Source organism: Orbicella faveolata, unplaced genomic scaffold (assembly GCF_042242905.1).
Source record: "Orbicella faveolata isolate gen_17 unplaced genomic scaffold, um_ofav_v1 contig_2, whole genome shotgun sequence".
NCBI classification, from domain to species: Eukaryota; Metazoa; Cnidaria; class Anthozoa; order Scleractinia; family Merulinidae; genus Orbicella; species Orbicella faveolata.
The window spans coordinates 21440098-21452751 of record NW_028301547.1 but is presented as its reverse complement, the minus strand read 5'-3'; the positions used below and the strand labels follow the sequence as shown (position 1 = coordinate 21452751).

The 12654-nt window shown below is 39.5% G+C and overlaps 2 protein-coding genes across 3 annotated transcripts in view; one reads left to right on the top strand and one right to left on the bottom strand.

The window, feature by feature from the left end:
* Window positions 1–233: 233 nt before the first annotated feature.
* On the top strand, window positions 234–9254 carry LOC110065974 (uncharacterized). The gene is made up of 10 exons (XM_020773154.2): window positions 234–425; window positions 1263–1907; window positions 2790–3149; window positions 3777–4350; window positions 6228–6338; window positions 7102–7149; window positions 7757–7834; window positions 7921–7962; window positions 8656–8715; window positions 8925–9254. The coding sequence occupies exons 1-10, from the start codon at window positions 314–316 to the stop codon at window positions 8932–8934; spliced, it is 2040 nt and encodes a 679-aa protein (XP_020628813.2). The 5' UTR covers window positions 234–313; the 3' UTR covers window positions 8935–9254.
* The window catches only part of LOC110065975 (winged helix repair factor 1-like), a 162502-nt gene continuing 158548 nt past the window's right edge, over window positions 8701–12654 (bottom strand). For both annotated transcript variants that reach the window (XM_089290249.1, XM_020773158.2), the window contains 6 exons: window positions 12258–12396; window positions 11829–11925; window positions 11557–11654; window positions 11216–11274; window positions 9669–9757; window positions 8701–9129 (listed from right to left, as the gene is read on the bottom strand). In XM_089290249.1, the coding sequence (XP_089146375.1) occupies window positions 9057–9129; window positions 9669–9757; window positions 11216–11274; window positions 11557–11654; window positions 11829–11925; window positions 12258–12396 (555 nt within the window). In that variant the 3' untranslated portion in view covers window positions 8701–9056. The remainder of the gene's footprint in view (window positions 9130–9668; window positions 9758–11215; window positions 11275–11556; window positions 11655–11828; window positions 11926–12257; window positions 12397–12654) is intronic.

The following is a 12654-nucleotide window of genomic DNA, read 5'->3' as shown; positions in this document are numbered from 1 at the left end:
TCGGATTATTAAAATATCTGGGCATGAAACATCGGAAACACATTCGAAAAACTTCCTTCTCGAACACGGAATCTCCCAGTCCGTTGACATATTAGGAAGTAATATTTCGCCTTTGTAACTGAATTATCATTTTTATGACGTGGTTATTATGTCATGACACTTTAAATTGTCGCCCCTTGTTTACTTTTGTTACCAATATAGCGACAGGGTCACGGCGTAATTGTTATCTAATACTGTGGCCTTTGTTCGTTCTACCATAGTGAAGTCAGCACCTAAAGCTCCCATTATTTCACTGTTTGCGGTCTTTTATAAAATGACTGAGAAAAACTGGCGAGGGATGTATTTCATCTTGTGGCCTCTGTACGCTTCTAATGTTTGTCACAGAATCCTTGGATTTGTGCTGTTGTGGTGTTTAGCTGGCGAAGGTACGTGTTTAAGCTTGTTTTCTGCAGGGACAGCGGGAAGTATTTCTCTTCTTCATTCGTGTTCCAAATTGGCGCTGTGCAAATGCTGTTACGTAAAATTGTCCATCACATTAAAACTTAAAAGAGTGGAAATATTGAGCAAGATTTACCTTAAATATAATATTTCGGGAAAGTTAATCTATCAGTTGATTAATATTTAAAATTGTACGATTGAACTGCACATTTTATATCAGCGACAGTCGCAATGAATACTAGTTAATACGTTATTGTTTCAGTAACTGAGATCTAACTAGGATTTTTTCCATGAATCAATGTTCCATTTTCATAAAAAAATCGACTTGAAGTAAAATAAAGAAATAAAAAATGAAACATGACCTTCTAGTCACTTTAATTAAAGACCCACGTGTTTTTTAAACGGCTTTGCAAACATTCCTAACACTTGATGATGCACGAGGTCACTAATACGTGTTCATTTAACTTGTTTGGCGAATTCTTTGTATTTCTAAAAAACACACCGTTCAATTCGAAACTTTAACATCCCCCTCCTCCCACAGTAGCCGTCCCCGGGTCAGTTTGATACTTCGAATATTCGCATCCCCCAAGCAACAAAATTGGTGTTGAAATACCTCACATTAGCGTTACGTTGTGTACTATGCGATCTACCCACGAGAAATACAGAGGAAAAATGAATGAAAAAATGAATGGCATTGGTGTTCCAGGGTTAAATTCTCATGACCTACATAACACTGTATATTTACGTTACTTGGCGAAGTTATACATAATCGCGCTTAATTGCGTCTTTCGGCAGCGCTAACAGTATCATTGTCATCTGTGTAGTTTCCTCCATGGTATTATGGCCGTCAGGAAGGTATGGATTACCAATGCCTAAGACAGGATGCCCCAAAACAAATGGTTTTCACTGGAATTCCGGGTACATCCTCCAAGACCTTGAGGACACAAATAGCACGACTAGTGTCTTTCCAAACCCATCGCATCTACTGGGATGGGTCTCAAACGACGTCCTGCGGTACTTTTGTATAAAAAACAACGCGTCAGCAGCCGTCGATAGCAAGAGGTTCCGATGGCCCGCAGGAGAATACTGCATCTATCGAAGAGGCTCTAGGTGTCCTGCGGGACTGCAGAGCGGATCGGTGCTTTGGGATGACGAAAACAGCGCCACAGGAACGAACAAGAACAAGCACGCCGGTGTTCTTCCAGCGGGAGCTTACAATCAAGACACAAGAATATTCTTTTGCTGTCAGATTACAGGGTCCCACGATAACCCAATTGAGCTACCAGTCGCCTCGCCTTTCTATCTGATAGCGTTCACACCGCAATGTCAGGAGGTACTGAACTCCATGCACACTATGGAGTACATTAGGTACGATACGGAGGATGACTACAATCATGACCAGAAGTCATTTCCTTATCCTTATGGAGTTAGCTTTCAAGAGCCCACCATATACTACTGTTACTACCAAGGTATTCCAGCTTTTGCTGTGGCCCATTTAATAACGCATGCGTAGTATGCGAGTGGTCTCTCGTGCGTTGCGGCACGAGCAAAGGCGAAGCCTCTAGAGACGAGCCAGAGTCGCACCTTTGCCTTTGCTCGTGCGGCAATGTACGCACGACAGTCGAATTTCGTCGATGAGAAAATAGCAGGAGAAGATTTTCCTATTTAGTAAGGCCCGTAAATCCGCGATTCGATTCTATTAGTATTGATCCTGCTACTAGCGTTCTCTGATTGGCTACGCTACTCATCATCTAACTGTTGTAGATAGTGAGAAGCCTAGTAGTGCGCGCTTGTTAACAAACTGGCGGCCGCTTCTTTGCGTTTTCGAGATGTCTGTGGAAAGGATTTAGATAAAGTTTTGAACGATTAGTAGACTTATACTAAAACAATTGGATTATTCGCTATCGATTTCTATTTCTCTTTCTCAGGCTGCGCCCTCGTCAACTATCACGCGATAGAAATCTCGAGCTCATAATCTAATTGTTAACTATTTTTACTCTTACTGCGCGCATTCCCTGCCCAGTGCCAGACAGTGGTGTCAAAGTCTCCTCTTGCTCTTGTAAGAAGTGCCACTGCGCTGTCACGTCACCATGGCGCTGTTAAGGATTTAAGTTTAAGACGTCATATTATTCCAAAAGAATCCTATCAATTTAACATTGTGGGGCAAATACTTAAAAGAAATTCTGAGAAAAGTAAAGAGGGGAGAGCGAGGAGAATTTAAAGACCTAATAAATACAAAGCTAGTCATCATTATCATATACAATTTTCAAACCAAATGACTAGTGGTTAAAATTAAATTTTGATTGTGTTTAGTATGTTCAACATGTCCTATATTCATCGGTTCTGAATAGAGTGTGCATGGACAATGACGGCGCTAACAGGGACATTCTGGAGTCCATACTATCCACTGGACTACAAGAACCACGCCTCGTGCAAGTGGCACATTACTGTCCCGTCGAATTACACCATTTCGGTCAACTTTGAAGACGTCACCCTGGAACGCACTTGCTGTCGGTGTGACTATGTCGAGGTCTGGGAAACTCTGAAGAATGGTTCTGCAGTTTTGATCGCAACGTTTTGCGACGACACAAAACCAGATCCGTCTCAACAGTTTAGATCCACCGGCAACAATGTGACGATTGTTTTTCGCTCGGATGCTACAGTGCAAGAAAAAGGATTTAAGGCCAGTTATCGAACAATTCCACTGCCAGGTAAGAAGGTTAATTTCAAATTCAGTCGACATTCAAATTTCGGCATTTACGTATGCATTAATTCTCGGTGCTCAGTTCTCTATGATTTACTATATCAGTTTCATTTCCAGCAGGCAGACACATTGAAATGGGTGAATGTTACTTTAATCACCGAGAGAGCCTTTAATTAGTAATAAGGCTTTCTTTTTCTTTAGCGGGGACGCGGTGGCCTGATCGTAAGAGAGGTGGACTCCAAATCGAGAGGCCTGAGTTCACGAACCATGGTTGGGGGCATGGCGGCGTGTTCTTGGGCAAGACACTTTACTCCCACAGTACCTCTCTACCAGGTGTATAAATGGGTAATAGTGAATTTGATGCGGGTGGTAGCCCTGCGATGAATTAGCACCCCACCCATGGCCAGGGGAAGTAGACATACTTTTAGTCGCTTCAACTCTACAAAAACAGGGATAAGCTCCGGCTTTCTTGGCAACGGACTGACGTAGACTTAACCCTACCCAGCTTTGTTCTTCAGTGCCACCTTATATCTTGCCTCTGTATGAAGGCGGTCTTGAAGATAATTAAGATATATGTACGGCAGTCAGCAATGAGAATTGATCTTTTGAGCGTCTTCCCCTTCTTCACACACAGTGATCACAACGACTTCAACCATCGCCTCCACTGCCGACAGCAACGACACGCGGCGAACGACGACGATTTCTAGATCTTCACACGTAACAACAATTCCCCCGACAAATTCAAGTACGAGTAGTAACGTAGTTACAACTAAGTTCACGAAACAGGACGACACAACGACAGTGGTCAAAACGACTTCAACCATCGCCCCCACTGCCGACAGCCGCGAGACGCAGAAAGCAACAACTACATCTTCACACGTAGCAACAACCCCTGAGACGAAAAAGAACGACACCACGACAATTTCTTTTAGAAATATTTCCACGAGGACATCAACAACTGAACGAGACACTACTGCTCGGTCAAGTGACCTCGCTACAGAGACGTCCACAACTGAATTTACATCTAAACAACGTATTTCACCAACCGAGCTCGGTAAAAGTACTGCGACGAATACAGACGGTGTTAAAGAAGCCAGAAATGAAAGCGCTTCTAAAGGGAATGTTTTCGTCATCGTCGGTGTGATTGCGTGCTTGATTGTGATTGGTGGAGCTGCGGCAGGAACGCTGTTTTGGTTCTGGAAAAAACGGTTAGTTCAATGTGTCTGTCAAGCTTTCTGTTTCTTTTCTTAAAAAAAGAAAAAGTTTCTTCTTAGTCACATAAGCACGAATACTTGTTCGTTGACTATGTGACGATTTATGACTTCCGACCTGGTGAATTTTCTACACTTTACAGAAAATGTTAGTAACACACGTGTTCTTTTCGGTTATTATTTTCTTCTCAACTCCATTTGGTCACTTTGAAAAAGTATTCAAAAAGTATGTAATTTTTTTTTTTTTTTCAATTGCCAAATTTTTCACGAAGGTGACCGGCACTCGGTGTACGTACGTGATCTCTGCTCAAATCATCAATTTTCGTTGTAATTTCAGATAGCACTCAATTGACTATGACTTCTCCGATTAAATTGGGCCCGAAGATTGTCCCTCCCGTCTTTTAAAGGTTTTAAAACTAGGGGACCGTTCATTTTTTATCAGGTAGGGGGGGCTGCTGGGATTTGGGGGGGGGGCATGCGAAAAAAAATGGCTTTCGAGGGGGGGCCATCCCAAAAATATAAGGGAAAAAGGGGGGGTCACGTGAAATATTTTAGTAAAACTTTAAAATTGCATAATGTTTGAATATCAAAAAAATTGCTATGGAATAAACATACAAGGCAGGATACAAATTTATTACAAACTTTCCTTCTGCTTTAAAAAAACGTTTGGCGACAAAAAGCATTTGTAGCTACTGAAAAGAAGTATTTAACACTGTTATTTTCGAATGCAACTTTCACTGGCACTCATCTTCATCTTCGCTGTCGTCGAGTTCTTCGTCGCCGCTTGTGCTGCTATGGGAGTCTCTTTCACCGATGCTGCAAGAAGCAGCAATGCTTTCCATCAGAGTGTACTCTTCAGGGTACATGAAGGTGTAAACATAATCTCTGACTTCCCGCTCAAGGTTGGTGGTGATTCTGCTTCTTGCAGCATTGGTGAAATAATTCCCTTCCAAGAGCTGCGCGATGTATGGCCCATCTCTTCTAAATAACGATGTGGCAACATCCTCAACTTTAATACACTCTTCCGGGACGGCCGTTCTAGGAGGGTACACAAGGCATTGTGGAAGATCATTTCCTAGCGGGTTTCCAACACAGATTCCATAAACTCATTGGACGTTGTTTTCAGTCCACTTCCTCTTTCTTTCATTTGACTTTCTGCGGTTTTCTTTTTTCCTTCTCCTTTTGTTGATGTGCTGTTTGAGTATGCCCTTGAATATGCTGTTATAATTGCTCTTATTTTTTAGTGCTTCCATGTCCTGCGTGACCTTCGTCAACTTAGCTTCTATACATTTGATCTGTTTTACATTAAAACTGTGGGCATTCATCAATTCAGATGAGGGAGATGCCAATGAGAGGCCAAATGCCACACGCTCAGGGCGAGCCATAACTAGGAGATCCAAAATTGACTTCTCTTTCTTTTGATTTGTTTTTCAAACAACAGCTCTCTGTAGTATAGGGATTGTAAATATTGTCTTCACAGTGAACACAAAACGTGAAGTAGGGGGATAATAGAGAAATATTAAAAAAGTTGAAATCTAAATATTGTTTGTTCAATTTTTTTTGGGGGGGGTCATCTCAAAAAATGACCGCTATAAGGGGGGGGGGGGGCATTTGAAAAAATTGGCAAGCTGAGGGGGAGTCATGCGATTTTTAAATGGTGCTTCCCAAATCCCACCAGCCCCCCCTCCCTCATAAAAAATGAACGGTCCCTAGCTTGTTTTCACAAGGCTTGTCTCTGTTATCGATGTTGTATCATCACTCTCATACATGTAGATTTTGTCATCAGTTTACTTGTTCCTCTATTTTCCTTACATAATTAAACATTACACCCATAATGCCAGTTGAACATTAGAAAACTGTGATTTTTGCTGCAGCAGTATCAAAAGGAATCACAATAATCGGAATACGCTAGCTGTAAGCTTCACATCAGCTGAGAAAGCAGTCGATATATCAAACAACTCGTCATGGGACATGTACCAAGGAAGGTAAGTCTTAAAGCTGTATATGGCCGCGCCCTTCAGAAAAAACGTTTTGTATACGAGCATCACAAAGACATCTATTCAAGCCTTTCTTCATATTTTGGCAAGATGACGGCTGTAAATTTTACAATACACAGCCCATAAAGTGGAAGGAAATTTATATTTTTGCAATATTTGTCCCTGTACTTACGACATTGTGTATGCTAGGTTTAGAGATGTTAGACTCACTAAACTTTTCTGTACGTTGTTAAAGTTTTCATGCGCTACGAATGATGGGTAAATGTATTAGTTGCCATCTTTCTTCCTACGGAGGATTGATTGCGGCTTGACTGAAGGTTCTGGAGTCTCAGCAAGATGGAGAGAAATCATGAATTTTTTATTCATTCCGATTTATGATTTCTGACTGGATCGTGATTTATCGACTGGCGAGTGTTGTTCTTTCTTAAAGCAAAAACAACAGAACAACAATTTAACGATTTGGATGCAGTGGAGATTAACCTCTTGTCTGTAGTTAACACCAAAGTCATTTAGATATCATTCATTCACTCACAGGTATATCTGTGACTTTCTTCATTTCAAATTGGCAGAACAATCTGTTGTCCTTCCATGGTTACATTCAGTGAAGGAAACGACACGATGAACGTCACGAGACCGAGTTAGAAAGCCACTACAATCACTGTTATGACTCGCTTTGCTTACTCAGCCCAGTGCATTGAACTGAAATATTCAAATAAAGACGTACAAAAAAATTTTTTTTTTTTTCTTTCAGCGTTGAAATTGATACCGTTAATGAAAGCGATAACCCATTGTATGAAAGGTAAGAAAGCATTTTACATTCTCCATGAGCTCCGGACTACAACCACCCTTACAAGAACTGTCGTAGCCGTACTTTAGCAACATCTATTTTATTCTTAATTAAAAGTGATTAAAAGTAATTCCGGTTCAAGAGAGGAAACGAGAACAAAGAAAAATTAACTAGGGGCACGGGGTTGACAAAGGCCACGTCCGTCCACTACGCCAGAGCAATCTACAAACGCAACAATCACCGGTCATTTTGAATTTGTGTTTGAGGGAAACTCGGGCAGGCAAATCACATGATTATCATGACGCCATCTTTTTCAAAACGTTTTCTGTCGACACGATAAAACGATAAGCCGGCGTTTTCAAATTCCTCCGGTTTGAAGAGCGTTTTTGAAAAGCTCCGCTTTCGTGACGGATTAGTATGGACAGTAGGCCTAACCGCAGAGGCAAAGATGCGTTTTCAAGTTTTGCGGGCCTAGTGTGGATGGGTAAATGTAAATGTACAGCAAATGTATGGTTAACAGTGAAGAGAATTCGTATTTCAAGCTGAGGACCAGAAAGATTAACAAAGAGTTATTTGCATGTATTCCAGCGGAATAAAATGTTTTTTTTTTTTTAAACAGAGATTGTCTGGAGAATTCAGCGAAGGATGGGCTCAACGGTGAAATCAGAGAGAGTGAAAATCCATTATACGCCAGCAGGTGAGAAAATAACCGAACATTCCATTCTCCTTACTACATAGTAAAGTTGGATTGTGACACGTAATTTTCCACTTTTTATCTTCCAGCGTTGAAACTGTCAAGGAAAGTGACAACCCCATGTATGAAAGGTAAACAGGCATTTTATGCTGCGACCTCAGCTCTCTGATGCGGTAGCGATACAAAACTTCTGGTTTCTGACCGTCGACAGTTCTGAAATGAGATCCCATTTTCGTCCTATACAATGTCAGAATGTAGAGGGGGGAGGGGAGGGTACTCCCATGTAAAAGCATACAGAGCCCTGTAAAAAACCTTGCTGATAAAAACAACGGCGTTTAGTCTAACACCATGTAGTTTACATCTCTAACAGGGACGACCACCATTGTTTCCCTTTAATATTGGAGTCCCCAGGGGTAAATGGTCGCACAGCGGGACCACATGGACGCAAAATGTTGTATGGTCAACTCGTGATTTTCAGTGTTGGAGACAAGTTAGACCTGAATTAAATATTTTTACAGCGTAACGGTGTGGTCAAATGGTTCCAACACTTTCGGCATCGCTCTGCACCTTTCATTGGAGCAAGAGGCAGTTACGTCATCATCATCAACAGTCTTTATCGTGCCATGGCACGCCTATGGCCCTTGAGACAACCACACTGGTAGTCTTCGTCACAGATGCATCTTATGCAGTTTTCAAATCTTACGTTTTGGCGCCTCTCTTTCACCTAAGACACCCGCAAACTGCACAAAGTTCCGGGGGCATGAATTAACATTGGATCAAGTTTGCCTTCAATGTTAATACTTCTGCTAATTTTGTTATTTCAGTATGGATAATGCCTTAAAAGGAACAGTTCAAGATGACATCTACAGTCTCGTTTATGAGAGGTATTTATTGAAGTTTTAAAAGCCATCGACATTTCGTTTCCTTCATCTGAAAGGTTGCTTTTCATGTGGTTGAAAATCTGATACTGCACAACATAGAGATATAACACACAGCATACAATAAGTTCGAACCTGGAGGAATACAATAAATATAAATATTACAGGGACAGCTGATGTTATAATCGCACTTCTTGTGTCTTCTATCATTTCAGGATGATTTAAGCCTGAGTAAGATGAAGTCAAGATGTCTTCACCATAGACAAGAATTTTTAATGTATAATTGCTATCCTGCAGAACGTTTCACAGAAACAATTACTATCCTTCCAATTAGAAGAAATCACGTGTCATCTCTTAGACCTCGCCCGGCTTTCTGATTGGATATCCAGTCTAAGCAATCGTCCTGAAGTGGTTTCCACGCTGTAAGCGTAAAAAAGGAAATTACAGAATCAGTTACTAAATGAATGTCAGTGAATATATATATTATCTTCATGTGAATATGTACCCGTCTTTGAGCGACAAATAAAATACAGCTCGCAAACTGACTGTCGTTCGATGATTCCCACGCCTTCACGGTCCAACCCTTCGATCTTCCGAAGTGCCTCTGCTCAGTATTTCCAGAGAAATACTGAACAGCAGTTAGAAATTCAGAAATTACGAACATCAGTTAACGAATACTAAACAGGAGTTCTTTTATCGATAAGAGGCAGCTTTGCTGCAGTTGTTCACAACTAAGCCATCATCAGTGGTGTCTCTTGCCGGCTGTGTAGGCAATCTGACATGCGCAGTTAACACTAGTTAATCCAGGCCCTTGAATCAATTTCTTTTTCACACTTTATTTTTCCAACTTCCTAACGAACTCTCTATTCTGACAAAGTCCTGATCTCACTTTAAAATCTCAGAAATGGAGAGGAGTCAGGATTTAGAACTGAGTCAGCTAGAAGTACATTAGCCGTTACCTCTTGACAATTTCAGCGCCGGTTATGTCATATACGTGGTAAGCTATTCCAAGTTTGGAATGGCTGTCGAATTTACGGGTAAGAAGATCCTGTAAAATGACACAGAATATAACAATTTTAGCCCTAAAAAGTGATGCGCGAGAATATTCACTCACCATACAAATGGTAAGGTAACGGGGGTGTTGTAAGGTCATGGACGTTTCATAATAGTTCGGGTTCAAAACCAAGTAATACGGTCTTAATCACGAAACACGTTGCTGCAACTCACAACACAGGAGCATGGCAATACAAGAAAGTAAACCTCGAACGACAACGATATGAAACTTAAAACGTGTAACGCAATCATTACATGAACATCATAAGTCAAAGAGCACACTGAAATAACAAACTACGTAAGCTCTAAAATACAGAGCTAGTGGACTGGTGTAAATAATAGAGGGCCAACTCATTATATTACCTGTTTAGCTACCTTAAGTTGCTTTCCGAACCCAGCAAAACATCATGGTCTTTTGTCACGGTCAGTGCACATGTACATGGATCGTGAGGAAGGTTATTTTTGATCTACCCAACAAGAGGGAATGCTTCTTTGTTTTTGTCAAATCCAGCATAATTTTCAGGGTTTTGGTACCTAACATAATTACGTGTAGTAATACTTTTTAGTTAAACAAAATATAACGATAATGATATTTCTTCAAAGCCAACATCCAATGTACAGTACAGCTATTCTGTAAACCAGAACATGCATGACGCAATCATGGTGTGTTGTTTGTGAGTAACAACATGTAACATAATATTTGCGATGTGTTCAAACTCTACCACAATGCAACGCTTTTTGTTTTTCGAAATCCAATTCAGTGCAAGTTAACTGTAAACTTTGCTTTAAACCCAGCAAAGCCTACAGATTTTTGTAATGCTGCATGTAATGCAGTATGTGAAACCCAACGTGCAATTAAAGTAAAACGATGATTTTTTACCCCACGTTTTTAATAAAAATGCTACTAAATCATGATTTAAATAAATCCCTTTTTAAACTCGGAAGTGTATTTTTACATGTACATGTATTTCTTTTCAATCTCAATGTTACTGTACATGTAAGTTATACATTTCACTGTTTATTGAACCGTGTAACGCAATTTTGGTACAACACAACCTAAAATAATGCAACACTTTTTTTTACATATAAGTTTTAAAATTCAATATACAGGTATGTGACGCTGTTTTGTTACACCCAACATGGGTGTTGTAATTAAACCCAAGGTAGTGTTACACTTTTTTGTAATGTTCCCAGTAATGTACACTGTACACTCAACCTTCCCAGCTTACAAGTAGGTGTAGGAAATACATTGTTGAATTTCCTTTCAGAGCCAAATTGAGATGTTCTTTTTCAACCCAACCTAAACATTATGCATGGCTAACTCATTCTTATGAATGCACACCAACACAGTGTAAAGAGTGTTCTTTCCACTTTACAAAAAGAGGAAAAATAAAAACTTTACAAAAGGAACTTTAATAAGAATGTGTTATTAATTAAAACCATTGGCTAATACCTTCTCAAGAATCTCACGATATTTCCGTTGTCGGAACATTCGAATAAGAGCCTTTCTTCCTTTGAGAGATATAAAAAGCAACAAAAGAAACAAGATAAGATCAGCATAAAACTGAATAAAACAAACAAAGAAAATAATTAAAATTAACGCATAAGTGCACCATAGCAAGTGATGGAATTATACACAAAAAGAAATAAAATAATGAACAACAACAACAACAACAAAGGAACAAATGTGTGGTGAGATACTTTCCAAACCAGAACATTACAGTTGACTCAGAAGATTTTTTTGAAGTACATGTAATCATGTGAGTGGGGAAAATTAAAATAATGTTGCCTTACCATTAGAAAAGTTTTTCATGAAGATACCTGCACCAGGAATAGACAACCACCAGCTTCCAATGTCCCTGGTTGTAAGGACACCAGTGTTGACAAGTTGGCTGAAAAAAATAAACACAAAACCCAGCTGTACAGTTGTATTTACATGAACATGTACACCATTATATTGTCTGGTACTTGTCAATCTTTAAAATAAATTTTAAAAAAAGATTGTATGGCATAGATGTGCTTGTTGAAAAGAGGTACATTTGGAAAACATAATTATTTTGACTTACGTTATCTCCTCCTCAGAGAGTTTATATTTCCCAACTGCAACAGTTTTACTTATACTGACATCTATATGACTTGGAAGGACATCATTAACAAATTTGTCTAAAAGAACAAAAGCAAGCTTAATGAGGCAATAATATTTCTTTTTTGTCCATCTAAGTTAACACCTAGAGACACTGTAGACTGAATAAAATAATTTTTCAATGTATAATGACAAAAGGGAAAAAAAGAAAAAAAACTATACCTAAACAAATAAAAAAACACAAATATTAAACAAACAGACAAAAAAACAAAACAAAAAAACCCCAAAAAACAAAAACAAAACAGCAAACATTTAGAAAAGGCAAAAACAACACCAAAAACAACAACAACAAAAAACATATATACCTACATGACCCATGTATACATGTAATTTACAATGGCCTGAAACTAACCTATAGTAAGAAGAATGCTGGAATCACTCACTCTGGACTTGATGTGGGAAATGTAGTCATCAGTGAGCAAAACGCCAAACTCATCAGACCCTGACGTCAGTTTAAAAAGGCGAATTACATTCTCCTCCCAAAGCTTATTCTGAAAGTAAGTTGAGCGGTGTCATTTTATTGAAAAGTAAATTAGTGGGTTATGATGAGTGACTGCTTAATACACTAAGTCCATTTGTGGCAATAGTAATGTAGACAGGTAAATAGATTCCCTGTAGTATGTACATTTGTATTACCCTGTATATGACTGAGAAAATTTACTCATTGTGATTGGCTGAGAGCAGGCCGCAGTGCAAATAAACATGGGCATTCATAATTTTGTAATCATGTAATAAATGAGCAATAGGCC

What these genes read in the sequence shown, in the direction of transcription:
- LOC110065974 (XM_020773154.2), top strand. Translation starts at nt 314, where the DNA reads ATGACTGAGAAAAACTGGCGAGGGATGTATTTCATCTTGTGGCCTCTG. An exon ending in TGGGACATGTACCAAGGAAG is followed by an intron (nt 6,339 to 7,101) that starts GTAAGTCTTAAA and finishes TTTTTCTTTCAG; the next exon opens with CGTTGAAATTGATACCGTTA. An exon ending in AATCCATTATACGCCAGCAG is followed by an intron (nt 7,835 to 7,920) that starts GTGAGAAAATAA and finishes TTTATCTTCCAG; the next exon opens with CGTTGAAACTGTCAAGGAAA.